The sequence below is a fragment of the Hemitrygon akajei genome, chromosome 31 (assembly GCF_048418815.1).
Source record: "Hemitrygon akajei chromosome 31, sHemAka1.3, whole genome shotgun sequence".
NCBI classification, from domain to species: domain Eukaryota; kingdom Metazoa; phylum Chordata; class Chondrichthyes; order Myliobatiformes; family Dasyatidae; genus Hemitrygon; species Hemitrygon akajei.
Window position 1 is genome coordinate 38,379,922 of NC_133154.1, and position 24,173 is coordinate 38,404,094.

Sequence of the window (24,173 nt, forward strand, 5' to 3'; positions counted from 1 at the left end):
AAAGATCCCAGCAAGCACTCCAGCCAGTTGAATAGCACAGGTCTTCAGTACTTGGCCAGGAACCCCATCCAGGTTGGATGCTTTCCATGGGTTCAGCCCCCTGCAAGATGCTCTCACATTGATTTCGGGGACTGGTGAAGGTGCTTTTTTTGTTAAAGTGAACATAAAAGTCATTATGCTCATCTGGGAGCAAATTCTTGTTGTCACATATGTCACTTGGTTTCATTTTGTCGAAGCTGACAGCAATGAAGCCCCACCACAGCTGTCAAGCATCTTTCAGTAATTCAAGTTTGGTCTGGAATGAGGACAAGAGACCATTTTATCGCAATAGGGAAACATTCAATCGTCTTGAAACAGTGGGATAGAAGTTATCCTTAAGCCCAGTGGTACTTGCATTCAGGGTTCCCCTCTGACTGAAGAGAGGGGGAAGAAGCACGGATATCTGGGGAGGTGGGATTAGATCCCTTCTGTTCCAGCCCTTTACCTTTTCCACTTATCGTCTTCCTCCTTATTAGTTCATTTCCTCCCCTCACTTCACTAGGTTGTGCTCCTTCCATTCCCAAAACCTTATTTCTGGCTTCTTCCCATTTGCCTTACAGACCTGATGAAAAAGTCTCGGCCCAAAACACTGACTGTTATTCATTTCCATAGATGCTACCCGACGTGCGTGCGTGCGTGTGTGTGTTGGTGTTGCTCTGGATTTCCAAAATCTGCAGAATCTCTCTTTTTCAATTACACTGACTGCTTTACTGATTTAGTGAGAAGTGCAGACGCAGTCCATGGAGGGAAGGCTGCTTCCCATGGTGTGCTAAACTGTGTCCACATCTCCCTGCGGTAATGAGCGGACCTTTTGCCATACCAAACCATGATGCATCAGAAAAGGATATTTTCCATTTCCAAAATTGGTGAGAGTCAAAGGGGTCATGCCAGTTTCTTTAGTCTTTTGAAGAAGCAGAGGCACCGGTGGGTTTCTTGGCATGGCATCAATGTGGCTGGAGCAGCAGACTTTTGGTGATGTTCATACTGAGAATGTGAAGCTCTCAACTTTAGCACTATTGATCTAATCAAGGAAAATGAACATCTCCCCCCTTCCTGAAGCAAATGACCAGTTCTTTTGTTTTTCTGACACCATGTCATTAGGCTCTCTAACTTTTCAAGTGCCAGATTCATCATTATTTGAGATATGGTGTCCCCTGCAAGCCTATACATGGAACTGGAGAAGAATGTAACCATGCAATTTTGTGTGTATAGTGAGTATGGTAGGGGATTGCTTTTAATCATAGTTTTGTGTGTACAGAGAGTACAGTAGGAGATTGCTTGTAACCATACACAGGAAATAGCTTATAACCATAGCTTTGGGTGTATTGTGAGTACAGTAGGGAACTGCTTGTAACCATAGTTTTGTGTGTATAGAGAGGTTTAGTGTGTACAGAGAGTATGGTAGGATATTTCTTGTAACCATACCGTTTTGTGTGTACAGAAAGTACAGTAGGAGATTGCTTGGAAGAAGTCTAAAACTAAATATAACAGTTGCCTAATGAACCCAATAATGGACAAGATACCCAGGAGACATTTATTTATCCCGTGATGTTAAAACACAGTCTTGCTATTACATGGAGGCAAATGGTATTTATGGGCAGACTTGATAAACATGGAGGACAAGCTATGCTAATAGGCGAGATGAATTAGAATGAGAGGCAGTTCATTTGGGGCATTAGCATTTAAACTAGTTTGTGGTAAAAATTTACTCTGAAGTTACATCATGTGTGATTAAAACACACTTAACTAAAATACATCAACAAAACTCTCAGCTTTCCATTCCTCTATCCCATTGAAGTATAAAATTTATAAATATGGTGACTGCTTTAAACTTTTTTGGTGAAATTTGCACTCACTTGAAACCAAGAAATGGAAGCCTGTTTTGGTATCAGGCACTTGGATTAATCATGGTTACAGAGGGCTTATTGCTTTTAGCTGTTCTCAACAAAATGACTTGAGTTGTTAACCTCCAAAAGCATACTGAAACGAGTAAACAGCTACATGTCCATGTCCATCTGGCCTGTGATCTGAGATCATTTAGCAGTGTGAATCACACAAATAAGCGCAGCTGGACTTGGTTGAGACTATCCAGATATAAGCAGGAGGCACCAGATAAAGTGCCATTTATCACATGAATTATGATTATAGAACTAGTGATAGAAATGGGCACTCCCTAAGCATCCATTTCACTGGAGAAGCTATAACACACAGTAGCCAGAATTAAGATATTACAGCAATTTAGGCACCAAAACTTTAACTCATTAAAAAATAAAGTTCTCAAAAATCTTTGTGCTCATGGAAAAAGAGCTACTAAAATTTAAGATGGTGAACTATGAGTTTTGCAACCAAGGCCATGTTTGAATGATTGTAATACTGTCACTGTAGAAATAAATTTGTATTTCTACACCATATTTCATGTTACTTTCAAGATTTAAAGTGATTTACAGGCAACGAGTACAATTGAAATTTGTCCTCGAGCTAATGGAAATCTGACTGCATAAGGTCAGTTTTTATACCAAATAAAGAATAATAAGAGATCCAAGCTTTGCACTTATTTACCTGAAATGTATTCCAATTGCTTGACTCAACCTGGGATGAAGATATTGCATTAGGAACTAGGTCATTCAGTCCTATAGATAAAAGAACAAGAAATTTTAACAGATTTTGTTTTACAGAGTTGGGCATTTTGTAACAAATGTTTTCCGCTTATTAAATATTTACATCTAATACAAAATGCTCCAGCCATCTTCTGACATATTAATGGTAGAATGCTGCTGTAAATTATTCTCCTGCACATTTTCTATAATCCAGCCACTCATTCTGATCAAATGATTTCAAAACACCATATCAAACTAAATAACTCTAAAAACATGAGTCTTCAGAACAAATTGCCAATTGGATACCTGTCCATGAATTGTTTTGCTTTTTCCAGTCTACAGAGGAGGAGGCGGCACCACTAATGGCAGAACATCAATCACAACATAACAGTTAGAAATCAGGGATGCTCAGAAAGCCTAAAACAGAAGGGATTTGAGCTCTCAAAGGCTAAAGGAAGTGACAGCAGTAGGGAAAAGTCCCCTCCTATTGGCCAGGAAATACAAAAGCCTAAAAGCATGTACCACCATGCTTCCACACCAGTTAGTTACAAGACATAATAAGATGGTATGATAGATGGACATAACCGGTTAGGCAGCATCTGTAGAGGAATAAACAGTCAATGTTTCAGGCCAAGACCAGAGTCCTGATGAAGGGACTGTCTATTCATAGATGCTGCCTGATCTGCTGAGCTCTTCATGCATTTTGGGTGTATTGCTCTGAATTTCCAGCACCTGCAGAACACCTTGTGTTTATAAGAAGGAATCTTGACCTCATAATCTACCTCGCCATAGCATTACACTTTATTGTCTGTCTGTTCTGAAACTTTCTCTGCAGTTGTTACACTTTATTCTGCGTTCTGTTGTACTCTCTTGATGTACTCATGTGATGAAAACATCATAAGACCATATGACATGGAACTAGATTTTGGCCAGTCAGCCCAGAATCTGCTCCACCATCTGATCCTGATTGCTTTATTTTCCCTCTCAACCCCATTCTTCTGGTCTTCTCTCCATAACCTTTGACATCCTTTCTAACCAAGAACCTATCAACATCTGATTTAAATATACTCAATGATTCGGTCTTCACAGTCGTCTGTGACAATGAATTCCACAGATTCACCAGCTTCAGGAAGGAGAAATTCCACTTCATCTCTGTTCTAAAGGGCATCCTTGTATGATCTGCCTGGATGGCAAGCTAAACAGATTTTTATTGTACATGTCACAGTGTCAAAGTGAAAAAGGGTCTCTACAAAGTGATCTAAATTAATTACAAATTATAAAACACAAAATAATTGATTGCATAAGTATTTACCCCCATCCTTTAATATGACACAGCAGATCATCACTGGTGCAGTCAAATTGTTTTAGAATTTACATAATTAGTTAAATGGAGATCTGTTTTTGGAGACCTGTGTGCAGTCAAGGTGTTTCAATTGATTGTAGTAAAGACACCTGTATCTGGAAGGTCCAATTGCTGGTGAGTCAGCATCCTGGCAAAAACTACACCAGGACAAAAGAACAGTTCAAGCAACTTCATGAAGAGGTTTTTGAAAAACACAAGTCAGGAGATGGATACGAGAAAATTTCCAAGTCACTGAATATCCCTTGGAGTACAGTTAAGTCAATCATCAAGAAATGGAAGGAATATGGCACAGCTGTAAATCTGCCCAGAGCAGGCCATCCTCAAAAACTGAGTGACCGTGCAAGAAGGGGACTAGTGAGGGAGACCATTCAAGAGACCTATGATGACTCTGAAGGAATTATAAGCTTCAGTGGCTGAGGTGGGAAAGACCGCGCATACAATAACTGTTGCCCGGGTGCTTCATCAGACACAGCTTTATGGGAGAGTGGCAAAGAGAAAGCCTCTGTTGAAAAAAATTCACATGAAATTTTGGCTGGCCTGCTAGAAAGCATATGGGAGACTCTGAAGTCAGTTGAAAGAAGGTTCTATGGTCTGATGAAACCAAAATTGAGCTTTTTGGCCATCAGACTAAATGCTACGTTTGGTGTTAGCCTGCATATCATCAAAAACACACTAGCTCTATCTTGATGCATGGTGGTGGCTGCAACCCAGTGTGGGGATGCTTCACTGCAGCAGGCTCTGGAAGGCTTGTGAATGTAGCAAAATACAGGGAAATCCTGGAGGAACACCTGATACAGTCTGCAAGAGAACTGCGCTGAGATAAGATTTACTTTCCAGCAAGACAATGACCCCAAGCAAAAAGACAAAGCTATACAGGAATGGCTTAAAAACAGTGTTAATGTCCTGAGGTGGCCCAGTCAGAGTCCAACCAATCCATGTGAGAATTCGTGGCTGGACTTGAAAAGGGCTGTTCACTCATGTTCCCCATGCAATCTGACAGAGCTTGAGCAGTTTTATAAAGAAGAATAGGAAAAAATTTGCCGTGTACAGATGTGCAAATCTGATAGAGACATATCCACACAGACTCAAGGCTGTAATTGTTGCCAAAGGTGCATCTGCTAAACACTGGTTTGATGGGAATGAATACTTACGTAATCAATTGTTTAATGCTTTATATTTGTAATTAATTTAGATCACTTTATAGAGATCCGTTTTCACTTTGACATGGAAGAGTCTTTTTCCGTTGATCAGTCAAAAAAGCCAAATTAAATCCACTGTGATTCAGTAATGTAAAACAAGAAAACTTCCAGTGGTGGGGGGGGGGGGGGTGAAAAGAAAGTAAGAATACCTTTTATAGGCACTGCACTTCAAGCCTAGCAATGTGACCCAACTACGTGTGTTGGACTCAGATGGGGTTGGGTTCTGCTGCACTGACTCAGCTCACTTTACCCACATCAGGCTGATTTGCTTAACAAAAACAAAATAATGCTGTAAATCCTCTTGCAGCACCTCAGACACACCAATTTTCATCAATTTCACTCTCTGTAGCTGCTCAGCTTGCTACTGTTGCTTTGTTTTTCAGAATCTGCAGCAGTTTTTGATTTCCGTTTGCTCACTATTACAACCGGTGCTCCATTTTTCATCAATACTTGGTGATTCATCTTCAAATAGATTAACACCGTATCATTCACTGGTGGTTATATTTATGAGTATGTGGAGAAAAAGAGAAAACCAGATTTTAATTTGGAGGTACAGCACCATCACCAGCCCTTTCGGCCCAAGTACACTGATGTGACCTATTAACCTGTATGTCTATGGAAAGTGGGAGAAAAGCAGAGAAATTGGAGGAAAACCACTTGGACATGGAGAAAATGTACAAACTCCTAACAGACAGTGATGGGAATTGTAGCCGGGTTATATCCAAACAAATTGTTAATGGGAATAAGAATTCCTGAACCGGCAACCATCCCATGTGAGTATTTAGGTCAGCATTTAAGAATCATGGCAGAAGATGAAAGGCTGGGAAGGAGAATTTTGGGATGTTCCAGACAATATCCCACGCAGATGAGCTGAATAATTAAATTTCATGTAGCTAAGTGGGTTAGTCACTTGATCTTCACATTACAGAAAAGTACTGAGGAAAATGTTCTTACCTAATGACATTAATTCATCATCCAGTAATGATATTGAGCTGCTGAGATCATGTGACAGATCAGTGTTCCAGCTTTGACTGGTGGGGGCAGAAGGGTAAGAAGGACCACTTGAACCCGTGTCCAACCCACAGAGATCCAGTAGAGCAGAACTGCTGGCTGGAAATAATTATAGAACAGACATCATATTAATATTCTCCAAGCCAAGTCTCAGTAAATAGGAGTATAGGTAAGTGTATAGTGTATGGGTAGAGTGAGTGGGTATGAAAATGGATATGGTAAAGAAATGGTTAACAATTAGAAATCTGTGGACCTGTTATGTTGTTGGGCATGTATTGTTATTGATCCTTGATACTAAATAAAGGGAGGACAATATATGACACTGGTATACCGGATGACAATACATGAAAACAAGCTAAAAAAAATGCTGATTTGCATAAAAGACATCAATTACCTTGTCTCTAAAAATGTTTGCTTGATTGTAAGCTTAATAGGATGCATTGTCCCTGGGGAGGCAATGTTGAAGTGACTGTTGAAGGTCACCCAGTTGTGGGACTTGCAGGTGTGGAGGACGTATGTTGGCTTAATGCGTGAATGGGACTTGGATTAGCTAAATTCAGGTCGTGTGTTGGATTGGATGCCTAGCCCCTTTCAGCTGGACTGGGAGGTAGCAATAAGTGCTATAAAGATGGGCAAGTCCCTTCTTGGGCAGAACACTCACCTGGGTCCCCCACCTTCGGGCCGAGCAGCTGAACCGGCGCCAAGGACCTTTACCCTAGCCACTCCATGGCTGATCGCCTGCTTCAGGGACCACACAGACGATGCTAAGTATATTCGGCGGTGTAGACTACTAGGGGTCACTTAAGTTAGCCCTACTTATTAGTGGTGTAGGTAGTGTACAATATAAAGCATTCCTCGCAACTCTCTACTTTCTTCTCTGTATTAACAATAAAGTGGGTTTTGAAGGAACTACCGAGTATGGGTCCATTTGTTCAAGCAAAACCAAATAGTTGCAGCATCCACCCGTTACAATTATTCGACTTAGATCTTAGATTTGCAGAACAACAGGTTACATAAATTATCTTGAATTTATTAAAACAGGTTCCTTAAGGTTGTTATAGCCATGGGTGGTAGCAGGAATAAGCTCCCACTACCTATTAAATGCTCCCAATGCTGTACGTCTGAAATAGCCTCTGACAACCAAGTCCTGCTCTGGGCCTTCATATGTGGCTTAGCTACTAAGCCCAGTGGAACCATTTCTACTGACAGCAGAAGGGGCAATGGAAGGTTACTGAGACATTAAAACCAGTTGCTTTGGGCAGGTGGGGCTCCTCAGCTGTGGTTGGCAGCTCATTTAGGAAAACTCTGATCTCAAAGGCTTTGGGAGTGAACCCCGAGGGAAAAAAATCAGGAGCTGGAATCCCTAAGATAGACAAAAGTGAGTTCTGGCAACTCCTGGAACACCGCTGGTGCCAAACTGTATCTGTCTATGCCATTCCTTTGGACTTAGCAGCTGCATGGAAAGGGGGAACAGGCTACATGGGCAACAGCTTGCTCTCCATATCATATCTCCCTAGCTTGCGTATCATGTAGGCAACTGAGACGCATGATTGACCCTGACCATTGGAGGACTTCATTTTATTAAAACCATAAATATCATTTGCCCCTTTTGATTTGGTAGCTTAAAGGCATTCAAATAATATGTTATGGAGGACAATTTCCATGTTATATACTTTCAGTAGGTGCCATATCCATAGTAAGTCTGATAGGGAAACAGGATCATCTTTTGCCAGAGGGTGCCGTATCTATGGAATTCATTACACAGAAGGCTGTGGAGGCTAAGTATACTTCGTGGATATTGATAGATTCTTGGTTAAAGATTATGGAGAGAAGGCAAGAGAAAGGATTTGAGAGGAAAAATAATTCATCCACGATGGCCATGATGACTTGCTGGGCCGAATCGCCTAATTCTGCTCCTATGTCTTATGGTCTGTATTCTAATGGAATAGAAAATACCACACTTGATTTATAGTCAAGACAATGACCAAATATGAATCCACACTGTTACTCTCTGTAGCATTCAGAAGTGGTGGTATTTATAGAATATACAGCAGTCCAGCACAGGAACAAGCTTAGGTCTGTGATGTCTGTGGTCGACACAATGTCAAATTAAATCTCTTGTGCCTGCACATAACCCCAGTCCTCCATTTCCTGCATGTTCATAGGCCTAGCTAAAAGCCTCTTATTCACCACTATCGTATCTACTTCCACTAGATTCTAGCCTGATCCATGCACTTACCACTTTGCAAAAAACAAACTAGTCCTGCACATCTTAGATTATGAGGACACTCAGTCCTCATTTATTGTCACTTAGAAATGCATGCATGCATTAAGAAATGATACAATGTTCCTCCGGAGTGATATCACTCACAAAATTTAAAAAAAGGACAAACCAAGACTCACATTGACAAAACCACATAATTATAGCATATAGTTGCAGCAGTGCAAAACAATACCGTAATTCGATAAACGCAGACCATGGACGCGGTTTAAAAAGTCTCAAGTCCCGATCGACTCCAATCGTCCCGATATCAGGCAGCAAACGGGAGAACTCTCCCTGCCATAAACTTCCAAGCACTGACAATGCCTCGGAAGCACCCGACGACAGCAGGCTCTGAGTCCGTCCGAAAACTTCGAGCCTCTGACCAGCCCCTCTGATACAGCCTCTCGAGCACCTTTGACCTCGTCCCGGCCGCCGAAACAAGCAAAGCCGAGGTCTCAGAGACCTTCTCCTCCGGAGATTCCAGACCGCACAGTAGCAGTGGCAGCGAAGCAGGCATTTCAGAAGTTTCTCCAGATGTTCCCCCACGCTCTCACGTCTGCCTCCATCAAATCAGGATTGTGCACGGATCCCTACTTAACACGTGACGGATATCCATTTTCCAGAGAGGCCGCACGCGCTGTGTCGCGCCGCCATCTTCTCCTCCAGATGCTTTAAACCTCCTTTAAACATCTCCTTTAAACCTTCCCCCTCTCAACTTAAAAGTATGACTTCTTGTATTTGATATTATCACAAGAAAAACAGATTCTGATTGCTTATCCTATCTATACATCTCATAATTTTATAAACTTCTATCAGGCCTCCATTCAGCCTCAGGTGATCCAGAGAAAGAGATACGTCCAACTTCTCCTTACTGTTCACCCCTCTAATTCAGACAGCATCCTGTTGAACCTCCTCTGTACCTTTCCAAAGCCTTCAAATCCTTCCTGTAGTGGGGCATCTAGAGTGGTGCACAATGCACTGGGGTGACTTGAATAGCACATAATTTATTTGGGCCATTATGGCATAGAAACACGATATTCAGCCCATTGAAACCATCCGGGCTCTCAGCAAAACAATCCCACAGCTGCATTACCCTTTTCTTCTTCTCTCACTCTCCTTTAATTATGTTTCTTCTAACCTACACCCAAGGAAAATTTATAGTAATCAATTAACAACCCTCCAACACTTACACTCAATGGCCACTTTATTAGTTACACCTGCTCATTAATGCAAATATCTAATCAGCTAGTCACGAGGCAGCAGCTAATACATAAAAGCATGTGGACATGGTCCAGAGGTTCAGTTGTTGTTCAGACCAAACATCAGAATGGGGAAGAAATGTGATCCAAGTCACTTTGACTGTGGAATGATTGTTGGTGTCAGACTGGGTGGTTTGAACATCTCAGGAACTGCTGATCTCCTGGGATTTTCACACACAATTCTGTACAGTTTACAGAGAATTGTGTGAAAGACAAAACAATGTCCAGTAAGCAACAGTGAAAATGCCTTGTTAACAAGAAAGGTCAGAAGAAAACAGCCAGACTGGTTTAAACTGACAGGAAGGCAACAGTAACTCAAATAACCACACGTTACAACATTGGGGTGCAGAAAAGTATCTCTGAACACAGAATAGTTTGGACCTTGAAGTGGATGAGTTACAGCAGCCGATCAGAAACATCCACTTAGTGGCTACTTTATTTGTTATAAGAGGTAAATGCAAATAATATCATGAGCCACTCACAATCCAACACAGATGCGAAGCATGGCCACTGAAGCCACATGTACCTTTAATGTTTGGCAGTTCAGTCATCCCATTAATTTCTTCCCCTTTCACTATCTTCTTATACATGTTAATAACTTGTGTTAAGTCGTCATTTGCTTGGAGGATTTCAGCTGCGGAAGAAGGTGAGAGCAAGCTTAGGAACTTTATAAGTTAAGAACTTTATAAGAACCTAATTTAAAATAACACCTGTAATATAACTAGATATAATTCACTGTTAAGATTCAGATTCATTTATTCATCACACGTATATTGAAATATATGTTGAAATAAGCCATAAATACAAAAGATTGTGCAGATACTGGAAATCCAGGGCAACACACAAAATGCTGGGGAATAAACAATGTTTCAGGCCAAGAGTCTTCATCAAGACTGCAAAGGAAGGGTGTAAGAGCCAGAATCAGAGGTAGGGGGAGGGAGATGAGTACAAAATGACAGGTGATAGATAGGCAAAACCAGGTGAGGGTGAAGGTGGGATGAAGTAGGAAGCTGGAAAGGGATAGGTGGAAAAGGCTGAAGAGAGAGGAAGGAAGGGAAGGAGGAGAGACAGAAGAGGGAGGTGATGGGCAGGTGGGAAGGGAAGGGCTGAGAGGGGAGCCAAAATGTGGAACTGAAAAAGAGAGAAGGGGAGGGGTGAGAAATCAGTGTTGGTGCCATCAGGTTGGAGGCTACTCAGAAGGAATGATATGAAAATGTGTCATTTGCGTTAACAACCAAAAATGCTGGAGGTAGCTTACAAGTGTCACCACACATTCTGGTGCTAACATAGCTTGCCCACAAGGATCAACAGAACAACAGAAGCAACAACAAAACAAAAACAGTAAAACATGCTCCTTTCCCTCCTTCCAGCCCACCACCACAGAGAAGCCTCCATTCCTGGGGCAGGCTGCCTCCAGCCTCAAATCCAATAAAAACCGGAAATGCAAAGCTGGCTACTCCATAACGTGGTGCATTCATTCAATGCTCAACATGAGTATCAAGATGAGCTGCACTTATCACGTGCAATTCTTTTACATCTGTAATTCTGTTGTAAATAGCCAGCCTATCACTTGCATCCATATGCTGCAATGCTACCTGTAGCTGGAAGTAAGATAATTATGGTAATTTCATACGGCATTTTCTTAAGCAGAACCAACACAATAAAAGTGCACATGTTACATAACCATTCAGGCAAGTTAACAACCTTAGTTTATGGAGTTACCTAGTGCTTCATCATTATCCTCAGTATCACTCGCTAATCGGAACAGTGTAGGTCTCATCTTCTCACATCGCTGGTACAACTCCTGTGTAAAAGGAAAGTTCTAATTAAGTAACACTGAAGCACTTTCTAAGTTCTGCAGGCTACAGCAATTGAAATGGCACTGCCTGGAAGCACATGGAAAAAGGATGCCATATACAGTCGGCTCTCCTTATCCACGAGGGATTGATTCCGGGACCCCTTGTGAATACCAAAATTCACGGATGCTCAAGTCCCTTATTCAAAGTGTCTCAATGTGGTGGATCTTAGGACCCAGCCCAACCCCAGACCTTATTTAATCTGTCTCAGTGCGTGGACATTAGGACTCAGCAGCAGAGATCTGAATCCGCAGTGTTTCTGTTCATGAAAATAATCACGATAACGATTGAAAATAAAGTGGAAATAATAAAGCGATCGGAAAGAGGTGAAATGCCATCGGTCATTGGAAAAGCGTTAGGCTACGTCGGTCAATGATCGGAACAATTTTAAAGGATAAAGTGAGAAAGGCTCTGCCCCGATGAAAGCTACAGTTATTACTAAGCAACGCAGTGGTTTAATTATTGGGTTTTGGGTTTTTGATCCTCCACATCAACCCGGCACAGCGCAGAGTGCACTCGGGACTGATCTGTTACTAGATCGAACTTGGGAAATTCTGTTCCTGAGCCCGGTGCCGAAACATACGTTCCTAAGTGTTTTATATGTATATAAAGGTAAAATATATACTATTTTCTAAGACAAACGTTTGACTAACCGACGCTAAATAATACCGGACGTACCTGTTCCGACTTACTTAGTAAGAACTTTCGATTTTTTTTAATCCCGATCCACGATAACCCATGCACATCCTCCCGTATACTTTAAATCATCTCTAGATTACTTATAATACCTAATACAATGTAAATGCTATGTAAAATAGTTTTTAATACTGCATTGTTTAGGGAATAATGACAAGAAAAAAAAGTCTTTACATGCTCAAACAACAAGTGCTGGAAGAGCACTTCCGGGTTTTTGTGATTGGTTGAATTCGCGGATAAGGAGGGCTGACTGTACTTTGACAAATATAGGAGCTGTTGTGCCTGAGAAACAAGATGAATAATCTTTTCTTTATAGACAGAGTACCTCTAACATAGGATGAACAAAATGTAAACACAAAGTTCGCGCTCATACAATAACCTTCATTATTTCTTCATTACTCTCCAAGGTTTCGTCTTTGCTGTAGTTCTCCAGCATCTCACTCAGTAGTTTAACATTGTTGTTCACCTCTTCGATTGCATTCACTCTTTTGGAAATCTTCTCCATTCTTTTCTGGTCCTGGGGAGTTTAAAGACCATGCTAAGATTTTCAGTGTAGATATCACATTTTCACTAAACTATTGGTCATGTGTCAAAAGAGAAACAATAAAAGGTGAGGGGAAAGTACTGGATTAATGAGTTAGACAGTGAATATTTTCCATTGTGATATATTCAAAATCACTTTGGATACAAGGGTGCTATGGATTCAAGGGTGTATTATCAGTCTTTAGCTGTTTTTCTAAATCACTAATTTTTATTGCAACACCAACAAATTACATTCTATACAACCAGTTGCTGAATACATTTTGACAGCCACCCCGCAAACTTCATCACCATCCCCCTCCACCCCTCTCTCTCCCCCTCCCACCAATCAACTGAATAGTGGTGCATACACAGAGGATTCCTATTTTAACAGAAGACCTTTTAAGTTAGATATCAAATATGACCACATTAAGATTGTGTTTGGTCGTGCATCATGCTGATGATAATTCCAGGTAAGAAATGTCCAAAATGCTATCAGTCTTTAACTGTTACTACAAAATTGGTGCAACTTTGCAATCTGTTGGAATTCAGTTTTGATAATGGTTTCATCCAACTCAACAGAAGAGTCACAAGAGAAAAAACTGCAGACACTGGAAATCTGAAAGAAAAATAGTAAGAAAGCTGAAGCAGTGAGGAGCCGGCAGGTGTAAAAAGAGAAAAAGAGTTTTCATCTTTTTATTTGAAAGTCACAATGATATCTGTTCAGTGCTGTCAACAACTGAGAATCATCTTTTAGCACTGCAGGCAAGTGACATTCCTCAGGAAATGGGTCTGATTACAGCAGAAGTTTGTTATACCTTGATGCAGAATGGCAATTCCCCAATGCCAACATCTCCAGACCATGAGACATGGAAAGAAGCAAAATGAAGATCTTTTTTTCAATATTACAATTTAAGTGCCCACAATAACCATAAAAAGATATGCTGGCATTGGAGAAGGTCCAGGAGAGGTTCCCGAGAATGATCCCAGGAATGAAAGGGTTAATGCACGAGGAACATATTGATGGCTCTGGGCTCAACGAAGAATGAGGGAGCTCACTGAAACCTATCAAACATTGAAAAACCTAGATAGAGTGGTTGTGGAGTGGATAACTCTCGTGGAGGAGCCCAGGACCAGAGGGTACAGACTGAGAATACAAGGACATCCCTTTGAACAGAGATGAGGAGGAATTTCTTTTGCCAGAGTGCGATGAATCAATGGAATTCATTGCCACAGATGACTGTGGAAGCCAAGTCTTTGGATATGTTTAAAGTGAAGGTTGCTAGGATCCTGATGAGTGAAGGCATCAAAGGTTATGGGGAAGAGGCAGGAGAATGGGGATGAGAGAGAGAATAAATCAGCCATGATGAATGGTTAAGCATACTCAATGGACTGAATAGCCTAATTCTGCTCCCAGTTCTTATTGTTTTAACAGACCTTCCGTAATCAAACAGGCGGTCAGTCCAGTCAGTAACTGAGAACCATGACAAACCTCTTGGACCATCTCCTTGATTAGCTTATTTGCAGCTCGGAGGTCCTCTGAGTGCCTGCTCTTCAGCAGTCTTGCCAATAGCTGAAAAGATACAATAGCAAAAATATTGGAGCAAAAATTACAGGACTTAAAATGGTTAAGTACAATACAACTGGGTTAGAAGCTATTAACACAAAAACTTCTGCACTGACGAGATGCAATCTCCTGGTGTCACTAAAACTACATCAAACTCACCAGCTATTAGTCAATGAGTTTACAATACCACCTAGTGTTAGAAATGACCTCTACAACTGTAATATACAATCAGTAGCCACTTTATTAGGCACCTCCTGTAACTAATAAAGTGGCCACTGAGTGCATGTTCATGGTCTTCTGCTGCTGTAGCCCATCCACTTCAAGGTTTAACATGTGTATTCAGAAATGTTCTTCTGCAAACCAGTACTGTAAAGCAGTAATTATTATTTAAGTTACTGTTGCTTTCCTGCCAGCTTGAACTGCATCTTCTTCGCTGTCCATTCCACCCCCAGTCTTACTGACATACGCAAATTTGCTGATCCAGTTTACCACATTATCATCCAGATTGTTGGTACAGATGACAAACAACGGATCCAACACCGATTCCTGCAGCACACCACCAGTCACAGGCTTCCAGTCAGAGAGGTAATCCTCTGCTACCACTCTCTGGCTTCTCCCACAAAGACAGTGTCTAATCCAAATGATTACTTCACCCTGAATACCAAGTGACTCCCTTGACCAGTTTGCCATACATGACCTTGTAAAAGACCTTGCCAAGGTCCATCTAAGCAACATCCACTGCCTTACCTCCATCAACATTCCTGGTAACTACCTCAAAAAACTCTATAAGATTGGGTAGACACACAAAGCCATGTTCACTATTCCTGATCAATCCCTGTCTATCCAAATATTTAAGTATCTGCTCTCTTAGACGACCTTAGCCACTATTGATGCCAGGCTCACCAGCCTATGATTTCCAGGATTACCCTTTCTTAAACAATAGACAATAGCTATCCTCCAATTCTCTAGCACCTCACCCATTGCCAAGGAGTTTTAAATATCTTTGTTAGGGCTCCTGCAATTTCTGCACTAGCCTCTTACAGGGAGGGAGCAGCTTGTCAGGCCCTGGGGATTTATCCACCTAATTGTCTTAAGACAGCAAACAACTCTTTCTCTGTAATCTGTATAGGGTTCATAAACTCGTTGCTGTTTTGCCTCACTTCTATATATTCTGTGTCCATTTGCCGATAAACGGGTGCAAAAAAATCATCTCTTTTAGCTCTATGCACAGATGGCTACAATTTTGTCCCTTTCTATTCTTTTGCTCTCTGTAGAAACCCTTCAGATCCTCCTTCACTCCTGGCTCCTGATGAAGGGTTTTGGCCCGAAATGTCGTCACTACCTCCTCCCATAGATGCTGTCTGGCCTGCTGAGTTCTGCCAGCATTTTGTGTTTCTATTTAGATCCTCCTTCACCTTGTCTGCTAGAGCAACCACATCTTTTAACCCTTATTTCCCTCGTGTTCTCTTGCATTTCTTATACACCTTAAGTACCTCATTTGCTCTTTTCTGTCTATACCTGTTTCTTCTTCAATCAAAAACCTGTATTCCTTGCCTTTTATTCTGTCAAGATGTCCATGGCTACATGCTTTTATGCACTGAGTTGCTGCCACATGATTAGATATTTGTATTAACAAGGCATACAGGAGAACCTAACAACGGTTTCTGATGGACTGGAATGATGAAGTTTCGCCAGTACATCAATTACAATACTTCCAAAGTGTCTCATTGATTGCCAACTACTTTTGGATGTCTCATAGTTGTGGAAGTTTTTATATAAATGCAACTTTTATAAATGGACTCTGTCTATACTTCGCTCTCTACCAGTAAAACAGCGTAATTAATGTGCATAATCAAAGACCCCACTCATCCCAGACATTCTCTCTTCGATCAAGTGGAAGATACAAAAGCCTGAAAACACATACCATCAGGCTCAAAGGCAACTTTCACCCCACTGTTAATAAGATTATTGGATGTTCCACGGTACGATAGCATGGACTCTTTGCCTCATTATGACCTTCAACCTTATGGTTTACCTCTCTCTGTAGCTGTTACTTTATTCTACAGTTACATGAAAAAGCTTATGAACCCTTTGTAATTACCTGATTTTCTGCATGAATCAGATAGATACTTTATTGATCCCAAAGGAAATTACAGTGTCACAGTAGCATTACAAGTGCACAGATATACAAATATCAGAAGAGAAATAAGAATTAAAAATCAGTTACCTCAAACAGTCTAACAGGAGGGGGTCATCACTTCCCCCGCTCATTATAGAGCCTAATAGTTGAGGGTAAGAATGACCTCATATAGTGCACTTTGGAGCAGCGCAGTCTATTACTAAAAGTGCTCCTCTGTTCAGCCAAGGTGGCATACAAAGGGTAGGAAACATTGTCCGGAATTGCCAGCGGTCTCTGTAGGGTTCTTTGTTTTACCACAGCCTCCAGTGTGTCCAGTTTGACTCCAATAACAGAGCCACCTTTCTAATCAGTTTATTGAGCGTGTTGATGCCATTGCCCCAGCACACCATCACAGAGAAGATGTACTGGCGACAACAGACTGATAGAACATGTGAAGGAGAGTCCTGCATACTCTAATGGACCTGTTTCCTCAGGAAGTAAAGGTGACTCTGGCTCTTCTTGTACACAGCCGCTGTGTTGGTGTTCCCCTCCAGTCCGTCATCCAGGTGCACCCCCAGGTACTTGTAGGTCCTCACCACATCCACGTCCTCACCATCAGTAGTAACAGAGAGAAGCGCAGGCTTGGTCTTCCTGAAGTACATCACCAACTCTTTGCCTTACTGATGTCAAGCTGTAGATGATTCAGCTTGCACCATTTGACAAAGTCCTCCACCAGAGCCTGCATACATCCTCCTGTCCTCCACTTACATACCCAACTATTGCTGAGTTATCAGAGAATTTCTGCAGATGACTTGACTCAGTGTTGTATCTAAAGTGTTGATATTCATAAAATGTGTTTTGATCTTCGTCTTAGTCACAATCTGCCTAAACTAATAACACACAAACAATTGTACTTTACATGTCTTTATTGGACACAGTGTTTACTCATTCACAGTCCAGGCTGGAGCCCTCTTCAGGTCATGCCACAGCATCTCAATTGGGTTAAGGTGTGGACTCTGACTTGGCCATTCCAAAACACACAGATTTTCTTTTTTTTATAAAATGATTCTGTTGTTGATTTACTCTTGTGTTTCAGATCATTGTCTTGTTGCATCATCCAACTTCTATTAAACTCCAGGTGATGGACCGCTACCCTGATACTCTCCTGTAAAATGTCTTGATACAATTTTGAATTCATTGCTCCCTCAATGATTGCAAGCTGTCCAGGCCCTGAGGCAGCAACACAGCCCCAAACCACGATGTTCCTTCCAACTTGCTTTACAGTTGGGAAGAGGTATTGGTGTTGGTAACAGTGCCCTTTCCCCTCCAAAACATAGTGTTGTGCATTTCTGCCAAGAAGTTCAACTTTTGTCTCATCTGTCCACAGGACATTGTCCCAGAAGTGTTGTGGAACATCAAATTGGTCTTTTGCAAACTTGAGACATACAGAACTTTATTTTGATCTCCTCTGTGCAGTTCAGCACATGAAAAATCTGTTCACCTGGCAGTCACTACTGGAAAACAAATATTAAATAGATAATGCAATAGCTTTGGGATTGTTCTCATCTCAAAATTTAGATCATTCCAATTCGTGAGGTATTCTCCTCAGTGGACTGTAGGCATAGCCCATAGACTTTACAGTTCCAACTCAAAATGAAGAGAATCTAAACAGCAGCAAATATCCTGGAATTTTGTGCAACAAAATTAAATTTAATCAAAAACCAGAGGTTGCCTCAGAACAAAAGGATACAAATACTGGCCTATGTTAAAAAAAATCTTACACCTACACAGATTTCTATAACATTCAGTCCTGCTTTCCACGATGTTCATTTAGCTATTTACTTGTATAAATATAAAATCAATACAGTAAATATGAAAAATGATACACTGGTGTATGCTTTCCTAACCTCTTTCACCTGAAATGTACACTTGGCCTTGTGCCCCTATGGACAAAGCTACAGGAATCAGCAAATTACCTTTGACTTTTCCTCGTCTTCAAACATAGCATTCTTTGTACGTGGGGGTGGTGGAGGAAGAGGCTCTTCATGAGGTAACACAGGGTCCTGTTTTATAATTCCTGTGGAATAATGTGTAAAAAAAAATAAAGCCAAATTCCCTATCAATGGCTGGGCAAAGACTTCCTCAGTAGTTTAAGAGGATGCTAAGTACAGGTTCATTGAAGATTATAGAATTTACAAGCAATGCTGAATAAACATATCAGAAAGCAGAGGCACTCTAGCTTATTAGAAATAGCATTGTAGTTCTTTTATCTATCATCAGTGGAAAATTACATTTTTTAATAATCTCTTTCTGAAGCTGGCTGTGTTTATGAATTAGCTTCTTACTTTCATACTAAGACTTATTCTTCACTAACTAAAGCATTTATATTGTAACAAGTGAAAACTCATTTAAGCATTATTTAAAATAAAAATTCTTTCAATATTTATCAGTAGCCATTGAACAAGTGTATTGAAATCTTTAAAATACATAACTCACTTAGTTGGAGACATAAATATACATGTATTTTAATTAAAAATACATACTAAATATGCATTTAGTTGGAGACATAATTTAAATAAAGCTTCAGTAAAATCATGTAGCAAAAGACAGCTAGCAGACAATTCTATGCTCAAAAGGAAGTTCCAATTCAACTGCTCCTCTTTGTTCTCTTGCTGACTATGAGGAGCAAGGCAAAAAGCATCATTCATACACATTGATAATGTTACGTACCCTTGTCACGTGACTGGGGTTGAAGCTATACTGGACTTGAGGTAATGGTCTTGAGATGGTGGAATGATGTCATTTTCCCCGCCAGTAGAGGTCATGTGACAGGTTTTTTTTAAACAGGGTATTAAAGGAGGACCCCTCCCTGTGAGGAGGGGCAGTTCGTGGCTGGATTTGCCAAGTTGACTTCATGCCACTGCGTGATTTAATGTTATGACACAGTTTAGTTGAAAGATGAAGTTTTATCTAATGCCTAAAGTTTAAAAGGTCATTGCCAGCAGTTTCTTTATAATACTGCTAGTTGAGAATCAGTGGAGAGTGAAGATCGGAGTTTGGGAGTTAAAAGATTGAGGAGAATCGATTTCGACGGTGAAACAGGTTCGACCTTGTTTGATCCTTATTCGGAAGGAATTCGTTGACTGTTCTCGTGTTAATCCCTGTGAAATAGCAGAAAGGATTGGGAACAGTGTTGTAAAGGAAAGGTCAGTGCCTTTAAGCCGTTTCATTTCACCTTCGTAAAATTCTTCGTGGGAAAAGTTTGATTTGGGAACTGAAGCATCATGACGTGAAAGAGAACTTAAATTGTCTTAAAAAGTCTCTCCCTTAAATGGTCTGTGAGCATTTTGAACTTCTGCAATACTACTTTGAAGAACTGTTTTTGCAACATCGCTTTAAGAACTGTTTAAGCTGCCGCACAGCAGCTGATTTCCGGTTACGTTAGTGATTTGTTTACTTTTATAGGGGGTTTGTTTTCAGTGTTTAATAAACGTGTTACTTGTTATAAAAATCCCTGCCTAACTCATATATTTATTGTTGCTTGAATCCGTAACAATAAGTAAACATAACCCAAAAACCGATTAACTCCATTGATTGACAGGGAATATGGAGGGCCCTTCTTAAACTTAAATGTCTCCAGAAATTCATCTTTATCTTATGTCTGCAACATGATGGGTGTAAACTGTTACCTTAATCAAAAGATGCAATCTCAACAAAGACAGGCATCAAGGATGGTCACCTTATTGACTCAATAAATTTTTTTCAACATTTTATCACAAAGATTAAACCTCACATCCACCATCTTCCTACTGAAGTGAAGCTGATCTATTGGATCAATGGAAACTGTTTAACTCATGTCACCTCCACACCAGAACCAAGGCTGCCAAATGTCAGGATCCAGTATGATTAATGGAAAATGATACTCAGGTTTTGATACCTTTTGATCATTCACCTTTTAAAAGAACACCCTCCTTGCTCTTTTTTTTTAAATAGAGAGTGGGTGTCTTCATATTTTTCCCACATTATATGCCATCTGTCACATCATCCACTATTTACTGACTTGCTAAATCCTGCTTGCAACCCGCACTGAAACCCAGCTATATATTATCATAAAGCATGATTATATGAAGCCTGTATTCCTAATCATTGATATCATTTGAGAGGTACAACAGCTCCCCCACTAGACACAGCCTCCAAACCTCAAATTAGCCCATTTATTTGTATACTCTGTTTTCTAAATATCAATATATAAGCCATCAAGCACATCTTCCCATTCCCCACCCCACTTCTTGCTTTCCACAGGGATTGCTCCCTACGCGACTCTCTTGTCCATTCATCCCTCCCCACCGATTTGCCTCCTGGCACTCATCCTTGCAAGTGGAACAAGTTCTGCGCCTCCTCCCTCACCACCATTCAGGGCTCTAAACAGTCCTTCCCAGGTGAGGAGACACTTCACCTGTGAGTCTGTTGGGGTCATTTACTGTATCTGCTGCTCCCGGTGTGGCTTCCGTGAGCAGTGGATACACTGCGACCAGATGCAGACTGGGAGACCGCTTCACTGAGCACCTATGCTCTGTCCGCCAGTAAAAAGCAGGATTTCCCAGTGGCCACCCATTTTAATTCCACTTCCCATTCCCATATATCAGTCCATGGCATCCTCTACTGTTGCGATGAGGCCACATTCAGGTTGGAGGAGCAACACCTTCTATTCCATCTGGGTAGCCTCCAACCTGAGGGCATGAACATCAATTTCTCAAACATCTGATAATGCCCCCACCATTCTCCATCCCCTTTTCCTCATCTCCTTGCCTGCCCATCAGCTCTCTCTGGTGCTCCCTCCTTTCTCTTTCTTACATGGCCTTCTGTCCTCTCCTATTAGATTGCCTCTTCTCCAGCCCACCAATCAACTTCCTAGCTCTTTATCTCTCCCCACCTCCCCACCCTCAGTTTCACCCATCACCTTGTGTTTCTCCCTCCTCCCCACCCCACCTTCTAACTCAGATTCCTCATTTTATTTTCTCCAGTCCCAATGAAGGGTCTCAGCCTGAAACGTCCACTGTTCTCTTTTCCTTAGAAGATGCCTGGCCTGCTGAGTTCCTCCAGCATTTTGTGTGTATTATTTGTACACTCTTTTTGTGTAGGTCAATATATCCTCAATCTATGACAGTATAATATCCCCAAACCCACATGCAAGAATTTGGCATCACAGTTAGATATGGTCACAAAGAGAGATTTTGGCAAATTGGCTTTTCATAAGTCAGGGCACTGAGCACAGGAGTTGAGATGCTATGTTGAAGTTGTATAAGAAGTTGGTGAGACTGATGCAGTTGTAGTATAGTATGCAGTTCTGGTCACCTACCTACAGGAGAGGTATCAAGAAGTGTTAAAGAGTACAGAAAAAATTTACAAGCATGTTGCCAGGACTTGAAGGGAAAGGTTGAATAGGTTAAGACTTTATTCTTTGGCGCACATGAGAATGAGGGGGAATCTTATAGAGGTATACAAGATCTAAGGGGCATAGATAGAACGCATGCAGGCTTTTTCCTCTCAGATTGGGCAAGACTAAAACCAGACATGGGTTTAGAATGAAACGTGAAATACTTGGGGGGGGGGGGGAAAGAGAGAGAGAGAGAGAGAGGGAGGGAGGGAGAGGGAGAGAGAGGGAGAGAGAGGGAGAGAGAGGGAGAGAGAGGGAGAGAGAGGGAGAGAGAGGGAGAGAGAGGGAGAGAGAGGGACAGAGAGGGACAGAGAGGGAGAGAGAGAGAGAGAGAGAGAGAGAGAGAGAAAGTGTGTGTGTGTGTGTGTGTGTGTGTGTGTGTTGCACAAGCTGCCAGTGGAATTCATTGTAGCATTTAAAAGATGTTTAGATAAGAACATGGATGGGAGAGGTACGATGTGATTATGGTCCAGATGCAGGCAGATAGGATAATGCATATCAGGTTGGGTTGAACTAGATGAGTTGAAGGGCCTGGTTATCTATGATTCTATAATTTCATATGTCACTTTATTCAAAAGTATTCGAAAACTTAACTACTGCATTCACTGGCTTCCCTTTATCCATTCTGTTAGTTACGACATCAAAAAAAAAATCAATTGTCAATCATGATTTCCCTTTCAAATACAAGTGCATGTGGATTCTGTCCAACCACTATTACCTTCTAAGTGCTCTTTTACCATTTAACAACCTATACCGATTTTCCCTACTAGTAGTCAGGTTGCTCAATCTTTCCCTGAGTTCTGACATCAGTAGAATGAACAAATTTTACAAAATTTTAATGGTGTTTAACAATGTGTTGGAAAAAGGAAAGGGTATGGGACTGATATAATGGTCCCATACCCTTTCCTTTTTCAATTCTTTTTTACAAATTGGTACTGTTGTCACTTAATTTAGGAACAAGGCGCTTTATTAGGAGGTAGTTACAGGTTCAAACAAACGAATGAAACAGACCAAACCAACCTTGCTTTTTCAGCATGGAATAAGCTTCTGTGATCTTTTGTTCATCTGGTAAACCCACTGTCCAACTGAACATCAGTTCTAGGACTTTATTTTTTACTTTTTCAGGCGCTCGTGTCCCAAGATACTGATGAGAAACAAGAAAATATGGTTACCACAAACAAAGCTTGAAGCAGATTTCTTAACAGTACAACTCAACTGTTTCCAGGAATCTTTGTCAGTGTAATGTATTTCTGAATTATTATTCTGACCTTTCTACAGATTGTTATTGGAAGAATTTGAATCATTTTCTGGTTGTGTTCTGGTAAGATGGTGGCACACTCAGAGACTGCGGCTTCCATGGGGCTAATCAGAGCTGTTATTGTCATTTAAAAAAAATGTATTTGCAGTGATTACAAGACCTTGTTAGACGTTAAGAATTTAAAAGCACTGCAGGTCTACCCCATTAACAAGTTGTTTATTGGTGGAGAAACTGGAAGAGTTGGACTTTGCATGGATCATGCTGCTGCCTGCGTTGGTGCACCAAGGCAGTGTGCAGTCTAACAGCGAGTGATTGTCTTAGTTCTTTTTCTTGTGATACAAGACCCTGTTGGACATTGGTAATGTGGAATGCTGCAAATCCAACTGTCTTATGGGTAGATGGCGGGGGAACCGTGTGGCCTTGGTCGTAGTGTATATTAAGCCTCAAACCACAGTGTCGCCTGTTTGCAGCCACCAAGAAGAGGTGTTGGAGTGTTGGAGGCGGTGTGGCATGGCATACATGCTGGAGCAGTGCTGCCCTCCAGTGTTCGCTTGGCAGAAGACAAGATTTATTGTGTTCGTCTGCTGCAACATTCATGGACTAAGAGATATGGACTACTTTTTTAACAAAGTGTGTGACTCTATTTTACTGTTGTCTTATATGTGCTATGTACAACTGTTGGTATTGTGTTTTGCACCTTAGCCCTGGAGTAATGCTGTTTTGTTTGGCCGCATTCATGAGTGTTCAAGTAGGTTGAACTTGATATTATTTGTTCTGTGCCCAAATGCTGGTGATCTGATTGGTGCTAATCCATTGTCACAGCTCCTGAGGAGAAAGAGGACAAGGCACAGGATAGCACCGGGTGGTTTGAGTTCTTCATCTGGCAGTGTGCAATACAAACACCCAAGTCAGGATGCTGTTTGTTAACTACAGCTCAGCGTTTAACATCATTTCTACAGTCCTGATCATTAAGCTACTGAACGAGGGCCT

The 24,173-nt window shown here is 41.1% G+C and overlaps 1 protein-coding gene across 1 annotated transcript in view; it reads right to left on the minus strand.

The window, feature by feature from the left end:
* The window catches only part of gga1 (golgi-associated, gamma adaptin ear containing, ARF binding protein 1), a 76,478-nt gene that overhangs the window by 17,788 nt on the left and 34,517 nt on the right, over positions 1-24,173 (minus strand). Inside the window, exons 5-12 of the mRNA XM_073033698.1 lie at positions 22,946-23,069; positions 18,465-18,565; positions 14,295-14,375; positions 12,663-12,800; positions 11,454-11,535; positions 10,258-10,365; positions 6,153-6,308; positions 2,599-2,669 (exon numbers count right to left, since the gene is read on the minus strand). Of these exons, the coding sequence (XP_072889799.1) occupies positions 2,599-2,669; positions 6,153-6,308; positions 10,258-10,365; positions 11,454-11,535; positions 12,663-12,800; positions 14,295-14,375; positions 18,465-18,565; positions 22,946-23,069 (861 nt within the window). The remainder of the gene's footprint in view (positions 1-2,598; positions 2,670-6,152; positions 6,309-10,257; positions 10,366-11,453; positions 11,536-12,662; positions 12,801-14,294; positions 14,376-18,464; positions 18,566-22,945; positions 23,070-24,173) is intronic.